The sequence below is a fragment of the Lepidochelys kempii genome, chromosome 7, assembly GCF_965140285.1.
Source record: "Lepidochelys kempii isolate rLepKem1 chromosome 7, rLepKem1.hap1, whole genome shotgun sequence".
NCBI lineage: Eukaryota > Metazoa > Chordata > Testudines > Cheloniidae > Lepidochelys > Lepidochelys kempii.
The window spans coordinates 83,115,668-83,140,123 of record NC_136386.1 but is presented as its reverse complement, the minus strand read 5'-3'; the positions used below and the strand labels follow the sequence as shown (position 1 = coordinate 83,140,123).

The 24,456-nt window shown below is 47.8% G+C and overlaps 1 protein-coding gene across 11 annotated transcripts in view; it reads left to right on the top strand.

Annotated features, from left to right (window-relative positions):
- Positions 1–24,456, top strand: part of CDH23 (cadherin related 23) — a 522,984-nt gene that overhangs the window by 488,076 nt on the left and 10,452 nt on the right. For 7 of the 11 annotated variants that reach the window (XM_073353546.2, XM_073353545.2, XM_073353547.2 and 4 more), the window contains 18 exons: positions 1,181–1,288; positions 2,737–2,839; positions 4,139–4,264; positions 4,479–4,682; positions 5,744–6,202; positions 7,405–7,521; positions 9,882–10,106; positions 10,703–10,872; positions 11,639–11,776; positions 12,110–12,229; positions 13,744–13,921; positions 15,056–15,267; positions 16,899–17,093; positions 19,088–19,198; positions 19,815–19,944; positions 22,166–22,429; positions 23,140–23,301; positions 23,876–24,132. In XM_073353546.2, coding sequence (XP_073209647.2) covers positions 1,181–1,288; positions 2,737–2,839; positions 4,139–4,264; positions 4,479–4,682; positions 5,744–6,202; positions 7,405–7,521; positions 9,882–10,106; positions 10,703–10,872; positions 11,639–11,776; positions 12,110–12,229; positions 13,744–13,921; positions 15,056–15,267; positions 16,899–17,093; positions 19,088–19,198; positions 19,815–19,944; positions 22,166–22,429; positions 23,140–23,301; positions 23,876–24,132 — 3,279 coding nt within the window. Of the gene's footprint in view, positions 1–176; positions 315–1,180; positions 1,289–2,736; positions 2,840–4,138; positions 4,265–4,478; positions 4,683–5,016; positions 6,203–7,404; positions 7,522–9,881; positions 10,107–10,702; positions 10,873–11,638; positions 11,777–12,109; positions 12,230–13,743; positions 13,922–15,017; positions 15,268–16,898; positions 17,094–19,087; positions 19,199–19,814; positions 19,945–21,573; positions 21,658–22,165; positions 22,430–23,139; positions 23,302–23,875; positions 24,133–24,456 lie in introns of those variants that run through there. The other 4 variants (XM_073353558.2, XM_073353552.2, XM_073353553.2 and 1 more) reach the window with 4 other exon arrangements.

Below are 24,456 nucleotides of genomic sequence, written 5' to 3'. Positions count from 1 at the left end.
CCCCTGGTTGAGGACCACTACTCTAGAGTCGAGACCATACCCTACCCTCCCTGCAGAAAAATTCCTCAAAAGACTGTCAGTATGAAAATGCCCAAAGGGGGGAGAGAAAGCATGTACCCACCCTGGTAACAGTAGCAACACACACAATCAGGGCAAGGCCTGACCACAGAGAAACTTACTGCATGAAAATTCAAACCTTGCATGGTCATTTACGGCTAGGGTTGCCAACAGTCCCTTATTTCTTCATCTCTGTACAAGATCAGGAGTTGCTGAGTGCTGCAAAAAGCAGCAAGAAATACCCCTGATGAATGCAGGTGAGTACTTCTTATTATTAATAATAATAATTAATAATTTCGAGAGAAGGGGTGGGTCGGGGGTGCTAAGAAGAAAGTCCCTTATTTTTGAAATACAATGTTGGCAACCCTATTAAGGGCCAAATTTTCCAAGCCGCTCATCATTCAGGGTGCCTCAATTATTGGTCTTAAGGCATGGTTTTCCCAAGGCAACGAGCATCCACAATTCTAGCTTCAGTCAGTGCAAGTGACAGTGTTCACTACCTCTGAAAATAAGGCTCTATTGGGACCCAAAAGTAGAGTGTTTCATGAAAATGTTGGCCTTGTTACCATTCACACACAAACAGTTCCACTTTTGCACCTGCATTATTTACAAAGGGCCAGATTCCAGCTTGTGTGGGTGCACAACAGGGGGTAGACAGAGCATAGAGCAGTTTTCCCCATCTCTGGCTGCTGCATAGGCCAGCTCCAGTCACACTAGAGGGTGCAGGACAGTGTGACTGTCTAGCACCACTGCTGGCAGTAGATTCCTGCTCCTGAGAGGGGCAGTGCTGAGGTCATGATACATCAAACCTCTGTGCACACTGGTCAGCACAGCTGGACTGGTATGGAGGGGAGGGTGCATTGTGTCTTTTCAAAAGGTGGCACCGCTCCAGCACTCCTCTTGTGGAATTTCAGCTGAGTCAGCCAGAATTCCTCTGGGGAGTCCCACTAACTGCTGTGTGGCCTGACCATGCGGCAAGTCACTTAGAGACTCAGTGTGGCCCACGTACTGAGCCTGTGGAGCTCCAGGTTCTCTGCTCCTCACCCGTAGCTGGTTCTCATCGTCATTTGGCATGGGGAGGCCCATTTCTATTTGAACTTTCTCCTTCCTTTTTTCTCACCAGACTGGCATCGTCTATGTAAGCCGTCCCTTGGACAGGGAGCAGGTGGCTGAGTACAGGCTGACTGTCACAGTGAAGGACAATCCTGAGAACACGCGCAATGCCAGGCGGGTAATTATGGACAATGCTGGGGTTCTCCATTGAAGCAGCAGGGGTGGCGGCTTCTTGTGTTATCAGGGGATGGGGTGGACTGTTCACTGAAAACACTTCTGGGCAACCTTCTCCCCCAAATTAACTTCTGAATTCCAGAGGCGGATGACCCAAGCCCAAGCATTTCTCTGTCAGTTCCCACCCGGGTCAGAAAACCATTCCCACATTGTTTTCATGCAGGTTAGAATTTTCTTAATAGATCTTTACCCCGCCTTTACTTTAGTAATGGTCTCCCAGCGACAACTCGCTTCACCTGGCCTTTCTGAAATACAGTGAGATACAGCAGTACAAGAGAGAACAAGGTGGTATGTTGCTAGAAGAGATAATGCAGCATTTCTGTGCTATGAATTCCTGGGCATCATTCTGGAACATGGTGCAGATGATATACTAGCGTGTGGCTCTGTAGTTCTAGGATTCTGTGTTGTAACATACTGGGGGTATTGCAATTGTGGCTGAGTAACATGGTTTACTGGACCCACTATTGTGTTATAACAGAACAGACATGCTATGGCCTGTGTGTCCAGGTTCTCCTGTAGAGAACCTGGAGGCTTCTGGGGGCCAGCCCCCTCTCCTTTCTAGAGATAGAAGGAGTAGAAACTGCAAGTGGCCTGCTGCCATCTCTGGAAGCAGCACTTCTTCCACCTGATTGACTTCACAATCTCCCAGCCTCCCTTAAAGAGGCACAATGTATAATTCTGCTCTGATTGTTTAAGTGGAGGAATATATTGTTACATAAGAGTATCTGTCTGAAGGTAGCAAGGCTGTGTCTTTGCATTGTATGTAGACTATGTTATGCAGAACTGCAGTATGGCAGCAGTAATGCAGTTAGACCAAATGGAGTGGTCTAATAGGATTGCAGATGGCATCCATTTGCTGCCTGCAGAGCTGAGTGTAGGTAGGAGGTTGCTGGGAAGTCACACTTTCCCCTTTATTAACTCTTTAACTGCCTGAAATAAAACAGGACATGGGAGACAATATTTTCTTTAATTCCACAGACTCTGTGTGTATGGTTTAAACCCTTTCATGGTGAAAGCCTAAATTCCCTGGTGCAAAGCCTATATTCCAAATGGCATGGTATAATAGTAATGCAGCATCTAGCCTGGCCATGTTCAGCCCTGGAACTGCATTTACAGAATGATACCCAAGGATGTGTAATTCCCCTACTCTGCTGTCCCAGACCTCATATTGCTATATGATATTGGGAATGAAGCCCAGGCATCCGGGTAGAGGCATTACAGATCCTATGTTATGTTCTGATAATGCAGTTCCATGGTTGCACATGGCCTAGGTTCTCCATGGTGCTGAACTGAATGAGGTGGTACATGTCAGACACTGATTCAGGAAGTGAGTTGAGGAGCAGGTATCGTAGTCACTATCCCCTTTTCTTTGTTTTATTCATACACCCTTAGGATTTTGACCTGCTGGTGATTTCAATAGCAGATGAAAATGATAACCGGCCACTTTTCACTCAGAGCTCTTATCAGGCAGAGGTGATGGAGAACTCCCCAGCAGGTGCGTCTGTCCTCCCTTTAATATATGATTCTAAACTTGCAGGAATTTTCTTTGATTCCCAACCCATCCCAGTTACTTCCAGCCAGATGAAGGGGATGGCCACTGGAGAAGAAAGTCCCTCCTCCATGGGCTGTCCTATAGAACAGCGTTAACTGAATCCCGACAATGTCACTGAGCAATGAAACGTTTTAGATCATTCAGAGGGGGTATTGATGTGGGCTAGGATGTTGGTACAGGGTGATAAAGATAAACATGGAGAGAAAGCTGGCTCAATTTATGCAAGTGGATGTTTTTTCGACCAAAGTAACACTCTAGCCAGCTGCTTGTCCCACAACAAGACAATCCCTTTAGAAATAAAACATCTGGGTGGCATTACGCAAATGTGCTGTTCTGTTATCTAGCCGATGATCTCCATGTCCTGAAATCATAGACTGTGGTGCAAAGCCTGCCATGTGTTCTGAATTGAAGCTAATTGCTCTAGGACAACCGAACTGCCCAACTGTCTATTGTCATGTTTTGCTGAAATATGGCAGCATTTTATTGTTGTTATTTCAGACTAAGTGAGTTCTGTCTGCCATAAAGCAGGACAAGTCGAGCAGCTATATGTTTCGTTAGTGTAGGGAATAGCCTTCGGTAACTCTCGCTGCTGGAACTGTTTGCTTTTAGAGGTAGTATAGTAAAATGTCTGGCTTCTGCACTCTATACCAGATAACTACTTTGTTCAGCTCCCCCAGTCACGAGTAATATTCCCCCTTTTTCCCCTTAAAATAACTCCCACTCTGAGATCACAAGTGTCTTTGTTTGGCTTGGAACATAAACTCCTTAAAGGCTCTCAGACACTGGTAACAACTTGGCTGATCAGTGCATTTGCAAAAATACTCTTTGAGACTAACGTGCATCCAAAATAGCTAGCAAACTCCCATACACCCTGATCCATGTCCCTGCCACACATGCTCACACACAGACATACATATTAGGGTGAGTTCAGGGACAAATCAGGAAAGCAAGACTCTGCTGCAAAGCATGCTGGGAAGTACCTTTCACGTCACCATGGTCGGTTCAAAGGGTCTGATGGCTCTGTTTGCTTGTTTTTAGCAGGGCGTTAGAATTCTCCCTACGGGCTTCCTGAGTCAGTCTGCCAAGGCTGCAACAGCCATTATTTCACTGTCTCATGTCACCTCACTCTGTTTGCCTCATTCATTTGTTGCTATCAGTCACAGGTCACTGGGCGGGGGAGGAATAGAGGAGGTGTCCATGAAGGTCTTGCCACCAGTTGCTAACACTTTTTGTTTGATTCAGGAACTCCCATCACAGTGCTCAATGGTCCAGTTCTAGCTTTGGACAATGATCAGGGCATCAATGCACTGGTGAGGTACCAGCTGCTGGGGATGCCAATGAACCTCTTCATTGTCAACAACAGAACAGGTAAGCTAGCCATGCTCACCCTGGTTATAAGGCGCCCTGTCAAAACAGGCTCTTCCTGAAATATAGAGCTATGGGGTAGCATTGTCCCTTCCAAGGCACCGATGTTTCTAGCGCTTGAAAGCTGTTGGATTGCACCTGAATCCAGTCCGCACCCTCTCTTGAAGTTGCCTCTTGGTGGTTGTTTTTTTACTGGCTGACTTTTACTATCCTCCAGGTGTCATTTTGGTAAAACCTGGCAGAGTGATTGACAGGGAAGCCTTCCTGAACCCACGCCTTGAGCTCACACTGGTGGCAGAGGATATTGGCAAGCTGAACAGCACTGCTAGGCTCACTGTGACCATCCTGGACGATAATGACAACAGGCCATCATTTAACCCGGCGGTGGTGACAGTGCAACTGCAGGAAAACAGCCCCCCAGGTCAGGCTGATACCACTGTATGGGAAGGAAATGGGACAGAGATGGAGACGGGGACTCGGATAGAGAAACCACCCATGGGGAAAGCAAAAGGACAGAAGATATCAGGGCTGGGAGGATCCAGGGTTTCAGTTAGTGAGGAAGAAGGGATTTTGCATAAAGGGAGTTTGGGGACTTGGGGGCTATGTTTGCAGTGCCCTGCCAGTAGCACGACAGCTTATAGGTGAGGGAGCAGGTGGCTGAAGAAGTCTCTTCTGTCCATAGGAATAATCATGGGCTACAACTCCATCAAGGAGCTAACCTACCGGAGTGAAGCTCAATTTCATTTTTTTCACAGGGTTGCATGTTTCCTCTTTTCATAAGGTAGGAGTGATGTGTCCGCCTTGTGCACAGTCTGATTTCACAGTCCAGACCACCGATGTCGCCATTGGCATAGTGCAGTTGTGCACAGTAGGGCACTTCTCCATACTTCCAGTGACACCGAGAACATGATGTTCCTGTTGCCATCTGGCTAATGTGGATTTGTACAGATAGTTCTGGTACTGCATGTCAAATGTGTACGTACATGTATGTTGCTCAGTTTTCTCTCAATTTCATGAGTCGGACTCAGTAAAGAGAATTTGCCAATCATCTTTACAAAGTTGTCCGGGTTTTTCTCTTGTTTGTATTACACCAGAAAACTGTGATTTCCCCTCTGCACTTTCCTCTGATGCCTGATGAATAAGCCAGACACCAGTTTGGTTTTATCTATGCCTTTATTTGCTTTGCTTGCAGCTGTCTGTTGGTTTTCATCTGTGTGCTTGCAAGGGCTGTCACTCCCCATGCTTAGGGCATAGCTTGGGGAGGCGGAAATTTCCATGTGTAGTAAAGTGTTACACGGTTAGTTTAGTTATAGAGGTTCTAGAGCTTCGTTTGCAGCCTCCAACATTGGCCACTCACAGCGAGAGGATGGTGGACTAGATGAACCACTGGACTGTTCCAGCCTGGCGGTTCACTTGCTGAAAGTGACCTAGGGGAATGAAAAAGCCTCAAATGTCAGAATATGGGTTTCCTCCCCCCCCCAGGTTTTTCTGTCCTTCAGGTAATGGCTACAGATGCAGACAGCGGCCTCAACCAGCAGTTGAGCTACCGGATCGAGGGTGGAGCTCAGGATAAGTTCCTGATCAGTGCCAACTCCGGAGTAATCCGTGTGGCCAACATCACCATAGATAGGGAAGAAAGGGACACCTACAGGCTGACAGTGGTGGCTGTGGATCGAGGCATGCCCCCTCTCTCTGGCACTTCCACCGTCAACATCCTTGTTGATGATGTCAATGATTGTCGGCCAGAGTTCATCAACCCGATCCAGACGGTCAGCGTGCTCGAGTCAGCAGTGCCTGGCACCATCATCGCTGAGGTCACAGCAATAGACAGAGATCTCAACCCCCGTCTAGAATATTACATCATTGAGATTCTGGCCAAGGATGACACCAATGCTCTAGTGCTGGGCCAGCAAGGAGCATTTGCCGTGGATTTTAAAACAGGTACAAGAACAAGAGAAACTCTTTGTATGGCTGGGCCTCTCTCTTCCCCCTTCTACTTCTTCCCATCCCTGTCTGCTCTCTGTCTCTCTCCCTCCCCTCCCTTTGTCATACTTTCTCTCTCTTTGTCTTTCTTTAGCCCTTTCTTGCTCTTGCCACCCTTCTTTGTCTGTTTCTTCCTTTCTCTTAAGTCTTCCTCACTCTCCTTGTCCGCTCTCTCAGCTGCACTTTGACAGCACTACACTGCCAACTAACTAACTAACTAATCCTTTTCTTTTCCTTATGGCTCTCAGCCTGGCAGGTTTGATCTCTCTGTTTTTGTGTCAATCTCAATCAGTCCTCTGTCCACTTCGTCCATTGACTCCCTTCCATCTCAGTCATAACCATGCTCACTCTCATCACTGGCTGGGTGCTTGGCTGCCTCACGCTATGAGGGAGCAGCCCTGACACATGCAGCTGGCTGTTGTTTAGCCTTCGCAGACTGAATGCAGACACCCCCTCAGCAGCGTCTCACTGGTGGGTGGGGGGAATCTTTCGGGTAAGTGATCTCTTGCTCTCCATGTTTTGGTGTATGGAGAGGTGGGCATAAGGAACATATCACTTGCCAGTGAGACCGCAGTCCCAGATCGCATGCCTCCGGTCTCTTTGTGACGCAGGGCCTTGTGCTGTGGAACAACAGGACTGATTTAGTGCAAGCTCAGGTGTGGAAAGCTGACTCATAAAAAAAGGCTGAAGAGACCTGCACGTCTCACCCCCCTGGCTATGACGAGGACTTTGAGTGAAATAAAGGACTAGATCCCCATCAGTGTGAAGCAGTCGCTCTGATGGCTTCAGCGGAGCTACACAATTAACACCAGCTGAAGATCTGGCCCCAAAGTTCAGAATTCACTTCCTGTCCCCAGCACAAACACAGACAGTTGCTAAAGCAGATTGATGTCTACTTAGCTCCATCGTGAGGCAGGGTGGTGTGGGGGTGCTTTTAGCTGAGAGCTGAATTTTTGCCTGTTGACTTTTTTCCTTTTAATCTATAAATGACATAGGGAAAGGCAGGAGGTCACCACACAGGGGCAGAGAGGCTTATGGGGTAATAGAGGTGTTCCTGGGGTTGGTGCTCTGTGCCCCTCTGCCTAGAGGAATCAGGCAGGGCAGCTGTGGAGTTTACAATCCATGTAAGTGGTGGTTTTCTTTCCTTTTCCGCGTTGCAGGAGCTGTGAAGGTTAAGTCCTCCCTAAACAGGGAGCAAGTGGCAACGTATGAAGTCACCATCTCTGTCCATGATAATGCCAGCGATGTTGTTGACCATTCCGTCAGCGTGCCAAATGGTAAGAGAGGTCCTGCTGCAGACAAGCCCAGACAGCTCACATTCCAGTGTGAGAGTCAGGCTTGGGCCGCAGATCAGTTGGGGCTGTGGCATTTTTTGGCTAAGGATCTGGCTTCAAACCCTGTTGGTGGTTACACCTGCAGGAAGTGATAAATTCTCAGGCAAGGCCCCCAATGGCTGTATTTCCACATTATCAAACCATGCTGCAGTTTGGCATGATTGCAGCCTCTGCTAAGGGGGATGCCAGGAATAGAGTAAAAGTGGGTGTGGAGGTCAGGACAAAGCAGGGACCCAGAACTAGAAAAGCAGTGAATGCTGCATGAAGGAGATGATCTGATGGAGAGCAGGATGGGGACCAAAACCTGGAATAGCAGGGATGCTTCCTCCACTTTATAGCTGCATTATTCCTCCTGCTGATCCCCGTGGGTTTATTTTTAAAATCTATTTTTTTCCCTTACAAAACAGCCCCCTGCTATATTGCAGGCCCCAGGCCAAAAGAAAGCTCATATGTGCTGTAACAGCAGTAGGTGTTTTGTGACTAAGAGAAAAGTGCTGTTAGGCGGGAGGGTATATTGTGACCCGAGGGTATGCTTCATTGCATCTCTATTTCTACAGGCTGCTGGTAGGTCTGCAACTGGAAAGATATGTGCTTATAACTGACCAAGCCGGGTATCCTACCCCATTCTAGCACCGCCTTAACCATGGCATTCTTAGATTTTGCGTAGGACTGAACTGGTATTTAATTTTGTATAAATAATGTACCCCAGCTAGTAATGCCCATTACTGAGGTCACTGGTCCTGAGTTCTTGGATGCCTTGATAACCTACTACTTGTCAGGTAGGAAGAGTCAGGCTCACCAACGGGGGGTGGGGGGGAAGGGGGGCAATTGCCCAGTGGACCAGGCGATTTTAAAGGGTCTGGGGTTCCCTGGCCACTGCAGGCAGCACAGCAGGGCTAAGGCAGGCTTCCTGCTCACAGAAGCAGCCGGCACGGCATGTCCCTGCAGCCCCTGGTGGGGGGGGGTCTCCACGCACTTCCCCCACCCCAAGTACCGACTCTGCAGCTCCCATTGGCCAGGAACTGTTGCCAATGGGAGCTGCAGGGGCAGTGCCTGTGGGCAGCAGCACATGGAGCCCCCCTGTCCCCCCACCTAGGAGCTGCTGCCAGAGGGGTGTGCCAGTCACTTTCGGGAACCGCCCGAGGTAAGCGCCAACCCCCTGACTCCCTTCTGCACCCCAGCCTAGAGTCTGCACCCTGCACCCCCTATCGCATCCCAGCCCAGAGCCCGTACCCCTCACCCAAACTTCCTCCCAGAGCCCAACCCCTCACCCCCCTCCCACACCCAAACTCCCTCCTAGAGCCTGCACCCCCTCCCAACCCCCTGCCCCAGCCTGGTGAAAGTGAGTGAGGGTGGGGGAGAGCGAGCAAGAGAGGGAGGGGGGTTGGAGTGAGTAGGAGTGGGGTATCGGAGAAGGGGCAGAATAGGGCATGGCCTCAGGGAAGGGGCAGGGCAGGGGCGGGGCAAGGGTCTTTGGATTTGCACAATTAGACAGTTGGCAACCATACCGGGCAGGCATGTGGAAAACCTGGCCGTACCAGCAGCTCACTGGCCACCAGCAGCGCAGCTGGCAGCTCGCTGGGCACCAGCCAACGCAGGTGCAGCACCGCCCAAATATCAGGCGGCCCACGTTGACTGGCCCATTGGCTGTTCTGACCTGGGGCCTGGAATTGCGGTGAGAGGGCCTGGAAAGACTCCAGTGTTCTGTCTAACTGACTACAGCTCTTTGAAAAAGCTATAAGTGGTGGCAGCCTTGCAAAACTCCTGCAAGAGTTCACCAGCCCAGGCCCAGGCGCCTTTACCAGGATCAAGGTGATGGAAAAACTACTCATCTTTTATTTTCCCTTCAGAGAAAATGACTTGCCCTGTGGACATGTGAATAACTAGAATTTTTCAAGTCTGCTGGAGGGTCATTGAATAAGTCAGGCCTATCTTAGTTCTGGAAGCAGCTGATGGAACTTCACTTCCCTTCTCCCAGCAATGAGCTAGGCATCAAAACTAGGCAAAGCAAGGGCTTCAGGCTGTGGGTAGAGCAGCTTCTGCACAAGCCCAGAGCTCTCCTTGAAGGAATGAAAATAAACTTAAACTTTCCGGCCAGATCCTCAAATCAACTGAGCTCTGTTGACTTTAGTGGAGCTGCATAATTCCATCAGCTGAGGATCTGACACACCTCTTACTTACCTTCCCTCCTTTCTTTCTCTCTCTCCCATTCTCCACTTGCATCTCTTTCATCCTGTCTCTTTTTCATCTGGTCCCCATCCATCTACTCTCACCCTCCATCTCCGCCTCCCCTGCCCTGACAGCTAAGCTGACAGTGAACGTGCTGGACGTCAATGACAACACTCCCCAATTCCGTCCATTTGGGGCCACCTATTTCACTGAGAGGATTGTGGAAGGGGCCACGCCGGGGACCACCCTGATTTCTGTGTCTGCAGTGGACCCAGACAAAGGTGCCAATGGACACATCACCTATGAGTTGCTGAACCTTTCACCTGAAGGGTATGCCCGACTTGAAGACCTCCAAGCAGGTAGGTGGGGGAATTTAGGAGTTCCTGTTCTCACCTGTGAACCTCTAAATCCTATCAAAGGGACAGTGGGGAGGGCATGAATGCAGACGCTGAGGTGAGGACTAATCTGTTGGTGACCTTTGTACAATCCTTACACAGCCCGATTCACAGAGGACCAGATCACAGCCATCCTTACTCACATTGAACGGTTCCTGATTTCACATGCCAAGAGATCACTGAAGGCATGATGCTGATCACCAAGGCTGTCTCCTTACAGCTGTCAGCACCAGCATTGAACAGCTAGCACATTCTTAGACCAACTCTTCCTGTTCTCCCCCACCCCTGGCCCCCACACCAGCACTGCTCAGAGAGTCTTGATCAACTTTGTTGATCCTGATCCCAGTGGTGTTGAGGAAGTGATTGTCTCAAGCAGTGGAACCCATCCTATGGAAGTTTTCATGATCCATGCATATGTAGAACTATAAGAACGTCCTCTCCCTCCCTCCGTAATGGACATTATAGAAATGAGACGACCGTTATCGGCCTGTGTCTTGTATTGCAAGGCCAGCGGTGAAAGGGCTCAGAGGGGTTCTCATTTCAGAGTCTGCTCTCTCTAGGGAAGATCATTGCAAATAGCACTGTGGACTACGAAGAGGTGCAATGGCTGAACTTCACTGTCCGGGCCTCAGACAACGGCTCTCCCCGGAGATCAGCTGAGATCCCAGTGTATCTCCAGATTGTGGATATTAATGACAACAATCCCATCTTCAGCCAGACGTCTTACCAGGTGAATGGGATTTAACAGTCAGAATGTGTGTGTTGCTGGGGGCTGACGTGATGGGAGGGACACATACCTGGCCATTGTGGCAGGCTGGATGTGTGCAGGCCAAAATATTGTGTACTACACAGTGCTTACTAGTTAAAATCCCATGAGAACCATACATGGGAGATCAAAACACTAATAAAACCAAGGGCAAAGCTGCTGATTTGACACTTCTTAAGGGGTCTTGGTGCAAATGACAACCAGGCCCTGAATGTTTAGCTAAGATTCGATTGCAAGAATGTTAACTGTATGCTTCTGCTAAAATGGTAAGCAGTGAGGTGATAATAATGTTGATATTTACCTTGTCATCATTAGGTTCCAGAGTGAGCACCCAGTGTGGTGTGTATTCCATTTCCCACCTATCTCAGAGCCATTATTTCAGGCTCTCTCTCTGCAGACTCAGGATTAATAGGTGCTGCACTGAGTTCAGTTCTGGGGGTATTGTTCCCATCCAGAAGGGTTAAATGTTCATAGAATTTAAATGAAAGCTTAAAATTTTAAATGAAAGCTTTACATTTGCAGAATCTGGTGGTTAAAATTTGGAAAGCGTTTTAGTCCCCACCCTCATGCCCCAGAGCAAAACCTCCCCTGCATAAAAAGAGTAGAGAACACTCACTCATCCTCCAAACACAGTTTTTTCTGAATGCTTTGTTGGTTCTAGTGGTGGGTGGGTGGGTCAAACCCTCAACCACCTGCCCTCTCTCTCTTCCTTTTCTTTCTGCACTTGCAGAAGCCAGTCTTTGAGGATGTCCCACTGGGTATGGTCATCCTGAGGGTCAGGGCCACTGATGCGGACTCCGGGCGCTTTGCTCTCATCCAGTACAGCCTGGGAGATGGAGAGGGCAAGTTTGGGATAAACCCCAACACGGTAAGAGGTGAAGAATGGAGCTGTACTGCACTAACAACAGGGATATGGGACAGGAGCACTTTAAATGGGAGGGGACTGCTGCTGACAGAATGCCCTCTGGGGTCAAAATCTCATTATATGTTGTAGGAAATTGTGGGGGAGGAGAAGGAACTCTTAAAGTCCCCCTCCCCTTTTGGGAAAGAGGAGTCAAGCCTGAAGAAGGGGATTTTCCCCCTCCCTTCTGACCTTCTCCTATTTCTGTTACACTAATCACCTGATACTAGCCAGCAGTCAGTTTACCACAGAAATGGCATGCAAACAGCCACTCGCTTTCTGAAGGTCTGTGTGTTGCAGGGTGATATCTATGTCCTGTCGGACCTGGACCGAGAGAAGAAGGATCACTACACGCTGACTGCTGTAGCAAGGGACAACCCTGGGGACATTTCTAGTAACCGTCGAGAGAACTCTGTGCAGGTACCATGCCACAACACTGGGATGGGTTTAAGACGCATCTTTATGCCATAGGTGTAAAGCTCCATGGGTTTGTGAGCATTCTTCGGACTGTAGAAAGGCCTTTGCAGAATACAGAGTATAGGAAAAGAGAGCAGCAACGTGTATGTGAGAGAGAGAGAGAGAGAGCGAGCATCTGAGTCCAAGAAGGAAGTGGCAAAAGAAAATTCAGATAGCAAGTGAATGAGGGAAATAGCAGAGAAGCCCGAGAAAAAAACCAGTATAAAAAAGGGAGCGCCCACAAGAACGTGCCAGCAGTTCAAGATGGAATCTCTTAGTGTTACCTTGGGGCAGAGTCATTGGTATGTTATGCTGTAAGGGGACAATGTAGTATTTGAAGTGGTTACATGCCAGTGTCCAGACAATCCAACAGTGCAACTGTGGGATTAATGGATGCAGCTGTGATCATATCACATCTATTCTCTAGCAATATGACTTTGCAAGTTTACTGCACTCTTTATTTTAAACAACCCCAGAAAATACAGTGTGGCCAAGAGATAGGAAAATGCAGAGTGCAGATCCCACTGGGCTATGTAGTGAGTGTAGTAAGATACAGGTCTCGGCTGTAATGAATATAAAGAGGATTTATTTATTTTTTTGAGGCTACTGGACACTGACAGACCCTGTAGTTCTCTCTGGATCTCTAGCTCCCAGAACTGAACACAGCCAGAGCTGCCTAGAGTCATTGCACAGACTATCTCTAAGTCCTGACCTGGATCATGGAAGGGACGGCTGAACATGCTACAGCTTTGTGGAAGTCAGGCTTGGTAGAAAAGAAACTCAGTGGCTCTGAGCTCTCCGTTCTGTCCTTTCACGCCAGTGCCAGAGCACTTGCCACAATATGTGGATCTAGCTTCTTTACCCTCTCCTGCTCATGTCTGCCTGCGAATCAGTGTTATGTGCAGCAGTTTCAGCTGGTTATAGGGACAAGGCAGTTTCTGAAGAACCTGTAAGGAGCAATGGATTTTGAGTTTTCTGGGCAGGGATGCCTAACAAGGCCCCCTGCTTTTCTATGAACTAGTAAAATTATCTCGCCTGGTTGTCCCTGAGCAATAACCACCTAACCCCCACCACTGGAGAAGTCTGTCATGCCTCCTACACCATTGCCAAAGCCCGGGTTTCCATAATGCGAGTAGAGAGGCTGCTGCTCAGCTTGGGGAGAAGTCCCTGATGTGGGGCTGGGCTGTCTGGTAACTAGCAGGGAGCTTCTGTTGAAACAGCTATTTCCCTTCCTGCTAGGTGCGGGCTGCTGTAGTCATTGTTCCTAGTGGTGCTTGGAGACATGGCAATGGCCATTGTTATTGCTGGAGTCAGTCAGCATTTTGTTTACCAAAATTAAATAGAGAGCAAGAAGGGGGATAAAAGTATTATGGAAGTGGAGCCAATTGTCTGATAGGATCACTGCAGCCGTCTGGTTCTGTGGCCCCTGTAGGATCGCCTCTGCCTTTATCCACATGACCAGTTTGCTTTTGCTTAAGGTGTTGATTACAGTTCTGGACATCAATGACTTCAGGCCCCAGTTTGCCAAGCGACAGTTCAGCACCAGTATGTATGAAAATGAGCCAGCAGGGACGTCTGTGATCACCATGACAGCCATGGACCTCGATGAGGGTGACAACGGAGTGGTGACCTACAGCATTGAGGGTCCTGGAGTGGGTATGCGTCCCCACTAGCAAAGCTAGGCATTTAGGGGATGGGAGAGACACACAGGGTGTTTCCAGAGAGATATGGAAAACACAGAAACACAGAGTTAAAACTGGAGAGATCTAAGAGGACACAAAGTCCAAATCATTTTTCCCACTTCACATGCTAATAAGTTAGCAGTGGGGCCATATGCACACACAATGGCTGCACCACAGAATATTCTGTTGCCTTCTAGGTCATGCATTGCAGCCCTGCAGACCTTTCCACTTCTGCTCAGTCTCCGATTCTTTCTTGACTACCACACCCAAGGCTGCCACTTCCCAGACTTCCTAGTTACACAAATGTAAACTGTTTCCTGAGTTCCTGCTCCTGGAATGGGCCCGCTACACATCCTCTTACATAAATAAAAACCAGGAAAGGGTGGAGGGCAGGTTGTTTTTTGAGGTGGATACTGACTGTGCATGAATTACAGAGTATTAAGTCACACTGAGGGGTGGTAGGTACAAGGTCAGAGCCCACATGTGTATATAGAAAAGGGAGGGAAAACCCCACTTTTCTGAAACCTGTGAGTTCACCTCCAATTTGCCACAATATCAAGAGGGCTGTAGGTGGAATAGAGGAAGAACTGAAAATAACATGAGAACACCTGTGAGCTTTAAGAAAAGGAGTACTTGTGGCACCTTAGAGACTAACCAATTTATTTGAGCATGAGCTTTCGTGAGCTACAGCTCACTTCATCGGATGCTTTAAATCATTCAGTGAGATCAGCCACAGCCTCTCTGTGGCTTTAAGGGATTCTCTGAAACTCCAGCATGCCACTGGGATGTCAGCACTTCAGAGCATATGTACCTGGAACAGGGATAGCAGTGGGAAGTGTGTTGTGCCGCATAAACAATATACTCATGGTTGTAGGGTCCTGAATCCTACAGTGATTCAGATTTAGTGTGTTGATATGACCGAGGGTGCTTCATCCAATGATTTTCAACCAGTGAATTATGGTGTATTCAGCTGTCTGCCAGAATCCCTTAGCTGGCTAGACTGCTCCATTCTCCCAGCCTGGTTTCTAATTTATACCATACAATAATTTATAATATTCTCTTTCCTGCAGAGGGCCCAGAGTGATAGATTTGTCTCTTCTGTCCCCAGAGGCCTTCAAGATTGATAAAGACTCCGGGCTCATCACATCCCGAAGACACCTGCAGTCTTACGAAAGGTTCAACCTGACAGTGGTAGCAACAGACAAAGGCAGGCCACCTCTGTGGGGAACCACCATGCTCCAGGTGGAGGTCATTGACATCAATGATAACCGACCAGTGTTTGTCCGGCCACCCAATGGCACCATCCTGCATATTAAAGAGGTAAACTCTGCTAATATGGTGCAGTGGTGTAGATGCCTGAACTGGTGATTACTGCCCTGTGTCATTAAGGTGTCAACAGAAGGGCTTGTACTGGAAGATGCTAAACCAGGAGAAGCCAACTGTGTCCCCACTAACTTGGACAGCAATGTCATGTGACAAACCAGATTTCCAAAGGAGCAATCCATTAGCTATTGTGGTCCTAGTTTTGACTGACTCTTTGATCAGATATCTCACTCCCTGGTCTGGCTAGCACTGGCCATGATGCCAAGGTAGCTCTCTAGCCCAGATGAGGCACTGGAAAAAAAAATTGGAGAGAATCCCCTCACCTCACTCAGCAACACCCCCAAAGGCTAATCAGTGCACAGCATAAACAGGTTTTCAAGGAAGCCCTGCCCCATCCTTCTTAGCCTGGAATTGGTGGCTATGTCTGTGTCTGTGGCACTCCTGGATTGTACTTTTGAAAGTTGCAGTTTTGCACAATAGACAAAGGAGTGAGAGAGGGAGATGATGGCTGCCAGCCTAAGGAAAAGAGGAGACTGAAAAGTCCTGTTTGTCAACACCAGGATGCCCTTCTCTACCTCAGGCTGTTAGTCACTGCTGTGGGGGTGGCGTCATGCAAGAGCACCCAGAAGCACCGGAGCACTGCCAAACCTTCATTCTTGCCCCTGATGAACTGCTGGCACTCCCCTTAAGCAAAGGGGCTTCTTCCTTTTGTCAGAAGAAGTCTACACTCAGCCATCTTGAGAGGCTCCACTGTTAATGACCCAAACTTGCCTTTGGCCTATACCTCCCCTAAGAATGGGGTCCTCCTTTCTCTAAAGACCTATACTTGAAATATTGGGAAAATACATCACTGTAGCCTGCTAGAACCTGTCCCTATCACAGTATCTCATGAGGAGTTCAAGGAGAGCAAATTAATGGGGACTCTCAGGGTAGCTTTAGGGAACAGAAACTTCAGGAGACAAGCAAAATAAGGAAACCACTGATCAGTCGGTGCCAAGTGTATTTATAAATGAGGTCTTCAATCTGGGGACTGGTTTCAGAGTAACAGCCGTGTTAGTCTGTATTCGCAAAAAGAAAAGGAGTACTTGTGGCACCTTAGAGACTAACCAATTTATTTGAGCATGAGCTCAAATCTGGGGACTGAAACACTGATATTTTAAACAGTTTCTTGTCTATGTGAAGCTCTGCTTAGCTCATACAGAGCCCAGATAGGCAATGAGGCTGTTTTTCAGGTGTAGAAAATGATGCCTTTGTTTGTGTTCCTTTGGAAGCTGTCCCATGTACTCCTGCATGTCTGAAGCTGTAACAGCAGCCATGGCCACCAGATAGCAGCATTGCAAACAGACAAGAGACCTAGGGACATTGTCAGCAGTGCAGCTATACAGTGGAGATGTGCATGAATTTTACTGGTGTGATTTAAGTCAGTATTTTGTCCTGGATCACCTTACAGGACATAGCAGGGACACTCTTGAAATGTTTGTGGGTGCTTACAGAAACGGACAGGGCTCCCATTAAGTACTTTGCAGGTCACTTTTCTTGTCATAGTCTGTAGAGAGGGGAGTTGGGAGATTAATTGGTGTGTGTTCCCCCTGTATGTGGATTGATATTCTGCTTGTGTGTGTGAATAGGAAATACCTCTCCGGTCCAATGTGTATGAAGTCTACGCCACAGACAAGGATGATGGTCTCAATGGAGCTGTACAGTACAACTTATTGAAAACCGGAGCAGGGAATAAAGACTGGGAGTACTTCAGCATCGACTCCACCAGTGGACTCATCCAGACAGCAAGGAGGCTCGATCGAGAGAAACAAGCAGTGTACAGTGTAAGTCTGGGAAAAGGAGTGATGGCTGGGACTTGGATTTAGTCCACATGCTTGTTTGTCCATATCACAAAACTGTTACCAAGTTTGTCCTTCTCTGTCTCAGACCTGGCATCACAGGGAATGAAACATATTATGATTGAGGGAGAGTTGTATGGAGGCTCAGGACTCGTCATGCAGCAGAAAAGGACGGGGTACACTGGCAGATCTGTGGGTGGAGACAGGACTACAATAGCTGGGGTTGTTAGCAGGTCAGGATTGAAACCTTGCCCCAGAGTGGTATGGCTGAGTCCTGCACAGTGACTGATCTCACTGTGTTAGGCTCTGTCCCTGCATTTCCCACTTTCATGATTAAAACCTCACCTCTCAAATAATAAAAATAGCAGGAAGCAGTAACTTAGAAACTGCAAGTCCTGATGATTAACTGTTTCTCTTACACTTTGGTGTATTCCTCCCAATCCTTGTCCAACTGTGGTCATGAGCTGCTGTTTGCCATTGCAACTTTCCCCAAAGAAATCATCTGTCCCAGAGCAATCCAGCTACCTTTAGGGTGATACTCACGCTGAACTCAGACCTTGGGGGATGGGGTGTAAATGTTGGGGCTGTGTGTTTTTCAACTTGTAGTAATTTTAGGCCTTCAGCTCACCCCCGGCTGCTGAGCACAAACCTCCCTAGTTTATCAAACATATCAAAAGATTTACCAGCCTCACGGCTGAGGGGAACATGATATTAATACATTCTCCGATTCCACTCCGTTTGCTCTAAGACATAGGGTCACAGTTATCTTTCATACCTAACCCAGAAAAAAACCGCTTCTATCAGCCTTTACCCTTTTCTCAATCCCTAACTGTCACCATGCCTCAGTGGGTGACAGCTGGGAAAGCCAAATTCAGGACAAAGTGCTGAGAAATAGGGCAGATGCATCCCAAAGTGGTGGCTATTCTATCATGGGGTTACACCAAGACAGTAACAAAAGTGAACTTCTGTCTCACCACACTGGTTAGCAAGAAGCCAAAGATGCAGTCTCTTTAGGCATTCCAGCCCTTGTTTCACCACGCAGACACTGGACTATGAGTAGTAGTTACTGAAAATGAATTTCATCAAATATAGGGTCCTTCTAATCCCAAGAGATCAGCCACTTAACCAGGTCAATATATAACTCAGATCTTACTCAGTAATCACGCTGATATCAATCCTTTTAGTAACTAAAACTAAAGGTTTAATAATAAAAGAGAAAAGAAGGAGAGTTAATAATGGCTCACAGATCATCTACATACAAATAGTTGCAAAGTCCTTACATCAGGTTTGTAGCAGTGATGGAATAAATTGCTGGCTTGTAAAGTCTGTCTGGTAATTTCCCAAGTCCACAGAATCAGGGAAGGAAAGAGGCAAAATGGAGATGTCTCAGAGATCTTTTATATCCTCTACCATGTGCCTGGAAATTTATTGTCTCAAGATGGAGTCCAGGGTCACCTGACCATATCACATGTCCTTACAGGGCTTGATGACTCATAGGGTGTAGCCATTGCCTGTACTCTTGCTGAGGCGTCCACAGGAAGATCTGTCTGGGCAGAATGAGTTTCTTCTATGGCCCATTGTGAGGGTCAAGTGTCTTTGATGGGCCATCAATACATTACTCTCTGGCCTTAATGTAAATTTTACCTGGTGGGTGTTACCCAGGAATACAACACATATATATGATGCCACTACATAGCCAATATTCATAACTTCAGATACAAAAATGATACATATAAACAGGATAATCATACTTCACAAACCATAACTTTTCCATTGACACCTTACATGACATACTTTGTACAAGATTTGTTGCAATTGTCTAACAGTGACAATATCAATGATATAAATGTTCATATTCAATCATACAGCATAACAACTAACCTCTTGGCTTGCAGTAGGGCCCCCCCATTTGCTAGTGTTTTGCAGAGTCTTAAAAGGTAAGTTGTGTGACCAAAGTTGCGTGTGTGTTTCTCCTGCAGCTGATCATCGTGGCATGTGACCAGGGCCAGCCCGCATATGAGACCATGCAGCCTCTCCAGGTGGCACTGGATGACATTGATGACAATGAACCCATCTTCCTGAGACCACCTGTAAGCAGAGCTATCTTGTCCCCTTGCAGTGGACAGTTCTAGGTGAAGGGATATGGACTATCAGAGTACATCTACCCAGGGATAAAAGACCGGCAGCACAGCTTCGGCTGGCCTGGGTCAGCTGACTTGGGCTCGGGCTGCAGAGCTAAAAATTGCTGTGTAGACATTCAGGATCAGGCTGGAGCCCAAGCTCTAAGACTCTCCACTTCAAACGGTCCCAGAGCTCAGGCTCCACCCCAAGCCTGAGCATCTACACAGCGGTTTTTCACCCCCGGAGCCCAAGTCCCGCAAGCCCAAGTCAGCTGACTCAGGCCAGCCGTGGGTTTTTAATCCCTGTGTAGACATAGGACACACTGGAGTTAGTGAGACAGCAGACAGTTAATGTGCTAAGTGAAAATGAACATTAGCCACAAAAACAAAAATTCTCATCTCAATCCAGCTGCCAATCCTGAGCCTTCCCTGTGGTGCCTTTAGCATTTTAAAGCAAAGAGAGAAAAAGTCTCCCATCCGTGAGGTCAGAGTGAGCTCTATAACCTTGTGATCATTGTTTATTCTTACTACTCTACTGCTTTTCCCTGTAACCCTCCTTCTCTTCTCCCTGGGCCCACACTGGCAGAGAGGTAGCCCTCAGTATCAAGCTCTGTCTGTTCCTGAACATTCCCGCCCTGGTACCATTGTGGGGAATGTCACTGGTGCTATGGATGCAGATGAAGGATCCAATGCTGTCGTCTATTACTTCATAGCAGGTAGGGTTGCTTCCCTTCTCAGTTTCTCTGCGGGTTTGTTTGTTTTGTGCTGCTGCTTTAATTTTGGATGAATTAAGGGTGTCTACACATAAAATGCTATCGTGGCATAGCTGCACCACTGCAGCAGTTCAGTGTAGATGTTACTTGTACCGATAGGAGGGGTTCTCCCATCCGCGTAGGTAATTCATCTCCCCAAGAAGCGATAGCTAGGTCAATGGAAAAATTGTTCTGTTGACCTAGCACTGCCTACATGGGGACTTAGGTCGGTTTAACAAGGCTGCTCAGGGGTGTGGATTTTTTACACCCTGACCGACATAGTTAAACCGACCAAATTTTCTAGTGTAGACCAGGCCTCAGTGTTGGTGAAGGTGCAGGACAGAGAGCAATGCCTAGAGCCAGGTATAATGACAGCTGCTGTACAAGCTTCCTCAACACATCTCTGTCCCAGCACCTAAATCCTGACCTTCATCAGTCCCTGGCTATTCCAGCCTTGTGCCCCCTAAACTCTGCTATTGCATCTCAATCTTGGCTGGGAGCAAAGCTGCTCTTCTAGCCCTTGGACCATCATACAGCCCTGAAGATACTCCTTGATCTTAACTTGCAACTCTTCTGCTATTCCAGGGGTGACTTAAAATGGCTTAAAATCCAGGTGAATGGGCAATCATGTCAACTCACTGCCTTTAGAAACTTACAGCATGTGTGTCCATTTTTCTACCTAGAACTCTTCAGATGTCCCCCACAGACTCCCCTCCAAGCCCATCTCCTGCCTGAGGGGGCTGTACTGTTATTTTAGCTATTGCAGAGGCAGAGGGCATCCATTGTCCTAAAATAAAATCCATAAGGTATTGCTTTACCCTGGCATGAACACAATATTGCTTCTGTAAATGCAGTAGTGGCAGTCCCTGCTCTCCTCACCCTGTGAAAAATGCAGCTGTCACACAGAGCAGGTTGCTAGCAGCAGTATCACATTCCATCTGGCCATGTCACACTCCGTATCAAGGACCCCAACACATCTTACCAGGCATGAAGTATGAAGCTACATCGCTAAGCCAGAGAAACACCATCCAGCTGTTACACAGGTTAATTAGGAGCTGAAAAAAAGGGATGTCAGGAAAGTTGCTTGTAGCAGGGTGCCATAATAAGGCAACCGGGGGTGTGTGTGTGTGTGTGTGTGTGCATTGACAGCTGTTTAAACCTTTGGTAGGGAAATGTCAGTCCTTACATGAACTCAGTGATGTTTCACACAGTGACAGCCTATTCTGGTGAGCACACTTCTTGGTGGATAATTTTGAAACCTCTTTCATAAGATGAGAAACTCAGCTCATGAGTTGAATTAAAGAAAATGAAACAATTAAACTGAAAGGCCAGTTCAGCTGGGAGGAAGGAGAAGAAAGGGACAGGGAAAGTCAGGTGGGAGAAAGAGACACAGACATCCACTTTGTAGGCTTGGCATTCATGGAATAGACACAGACACACACACATACTTGCACAGCTTGTGAGCCCTTATCGAGTACCCTCCATACCACACAGGAGCATCCCAGGTGAGAGCTGTGATATCAGTTGTGTGGTCTTCATGTGTGCATCCCATGGGGGACTTGTTCACCTCTCCCATCTGCTTTTTCCTAGCAGGTTTAGAGGTATTTATGCAGAGGACTATTCATACATAAAAGGCTATCCAAAGAGGGGAGTTACCAGTGGATGTGAGGTCGCATGGTAAGGGGACTGTGAGGAGCCATTGTCATGGCATCAGTGGGGCTAATTCTAGGAGATACCAAAATGGATCCAGAGTGTTCTATTTATAGCCTGTCATGTGTTTAAAATATCACATGATTTCTCAAGAACTGGTGATGTTATAGAGCCCATGATTCCCTGGTGTTAGCAGAACCAGAATCAGGATTCATGAGCAGACTCAGTGAGCTGTTCAGGGCAGGGAATATATCTTACTTGGTGTTTGTAAAAGATCTGTAAATGTATGGAACTAGATATATTATTTTGAAATGTTTTTCTGTGAGGACAAGGAGACCTGGACACCATTTCTGGGCCTGTCTGGAGTAGACCCAAGGTAATCCTGTGGGAAGGGAGGACAATCGGGAGAAAGGCCAGGTTTAGGGTCTGAACTGGAGTTCTGTGCCCATCTGTTCTCCTCATCCATGTTCCAGATCCAGAAGGGAAATTTTAGGGCACAAGTAAGACTGACTTGCATTTCATTTACCCTTCCTAGCTGGTAACAGGGAGAACAATTTCAAGTTAAGCCAGGATGGGAAGCTGCAGGTGCTACGAGACCTGGATCGAGAGACAGAGACCTATTACTCCATCATTGTCAAAGCCTCCAGTAACAGGAACTGGACACCTCCTAGGGGTCACAGGGCAGCCAGAATCCAGGCCTTGGACCCCAGCACAGACACCACTTTGCAGGAAGTCCGGATCTTTCTGGATGATATTAATGATCAGCCTCCCCGTTTCTCTAAGTCAGACTACACGGCAGGTAAGGGGTGGTGTTACTAGAAGATGGCCAGCTGGTTGGGTGACTGTTTTTCCTGGGGTAAATATAGAGGCTGCCATTCAGGGATACAAGTCCAGGTCCTGAGCATCCTGGGCTGACGAGGGCTGAGATCACCGTGGCCTGGGATGGGGACTATTGAAAGGAAAACTGTACGAGAGGAGAAAACCAAACTTCTCCAAGGAGATAGTGGAGGGGACTTGGATTAACCCACCAAACTAGGCTCCGTTCCCAAGAACTGCCATATTGCACAGCCAATCACAATCTACCAGCAACGCCCTAGACAGCCGCAGGCAGTTACACAGTCAGCTGCAAGCTTCCCAGGGAGGTTCACTTGCTGATGAAGACTATTTGACACAGGAGTCAGGCTGTACAGCTCCATAATAGCTCTGGCTTCTCTCCCTCTTTGGGAAGGGTTACTGGCAAAGCTAGGCAAACTGAATTGGCTCGGGGTCAAATGGGCATATTGTCCGTTCTTCCATATGGGACATACAGGACTGGTAAGGAAACTTCTTGGTGAGGGGTTATTTTGGGTGGTGGCAGGGGTGGAGGATCCCTCTTTGTCACAATGGCAATTGGCATTTTCAGGGAAAACTCTTCCTTACAGTACCTCCTCACTCTGGGGTGTGTGGCCCGAGATTAATGTACATACCCTACTCCATTTCCTTCTCTTCCTTTCTTGCCACCCCCAAAAGGGGTTGCGACGGATGCCAAGGTGGGTTCAGAGCTGATCAAGGTAGTGGCACTGGACTCCGATGTGGGGAACAATAGCCTGGTCTTGTACAACATCCTGGGGATCCGTTACATCAAGCAGCACTCCAACGACTCAGAGGAGGTGGCCAGTGTCTTCAGTATTGGTAAGTACCCATGTGTCACCACACGAGTCTCTAGCAGAGATGTCTCATTAGACAGCACAGAGATCCAAAGGTTCTCATTCCCCTCCTTCCCACCCATAGGCAGGGACCGAAATTACAGTTAGCTAGTCCGAGAGGGAAAGTTTAAGGGTGCCATATGTTTACAGCCAGACCTCCATTCTCAGATTTCTTTGGTCCCATGTGTGATCCTCCCATAGCAGTGGCTGAAATTGATGCACTGTTTCTGTGGCTCAGAGTGGGTATGCAGTGCTGTCCACCACACAGATAGGGAACACCTTTTCCTTTATTCTCATTTCTTCTGCTATGGCTTCAACAGTCCCTTGCTGGGGAGCCATTTGAAGTAGGAGTGGGTTTGCGTGAGGAGGCAACAGCCTTCAAGGCACGAGGAGAGGAATAACGTTCACACCGGAGATGACGATAGGGGCCAGGTTGTCTGCTATGGATAAATCCCCACCCAGCCTGAACAGCACAAAGGAAGCTGGGAGTCTGTTTATTTACTGATGGTCATCTAAAATTATTGGGCTAATTCTTGACTTGTAACTGGCTCTCCCCAAAGGTAACTTGGATGGGATCCTGCGAACCTTTGACCTTTTCACAGCCTACAACCCTGGCTATTTTGTGGTGGACATCATGGCTTCAGACCTAGCAGGGCATAATGACACTGCCGTTGTTGGAATCTACATCTTGCGGGATGACCAGCGGGTGAAAATCATCATCAACGAGATCCCAGACAAGGTGCGGCAGTTTGAGGAAGAGTTCATCAGTCTGTTGTCCAACATCACAGGAGCCATTGTCAACTCAGATGATGTGCAGGTAATAACAGCTCCTGGGCCATGCACACACCCTGATGTGCCATAACATGGCTCACACGGCTCAGAATCTGGGACTAGATGATAGGGATGGGTCACTTGAAATTGCCCTGTTCTGTTCATTCCCTCTGAGGAATCTGGCCAGTGTCGAAAGACAGGATACTGGGCTAGATGGACCACTGGTCTGACCCAGTGTGGCTGTTCTTATGACTTACAACAGAAATCCAGCCACAAAATGATTGATCTACCACAGATGGTTCAAGACCCCCCCTTCTTATTTTATTTTTAACTGGTCTCCCCTGAAACAGGAGCAAAATATGTGCATCTA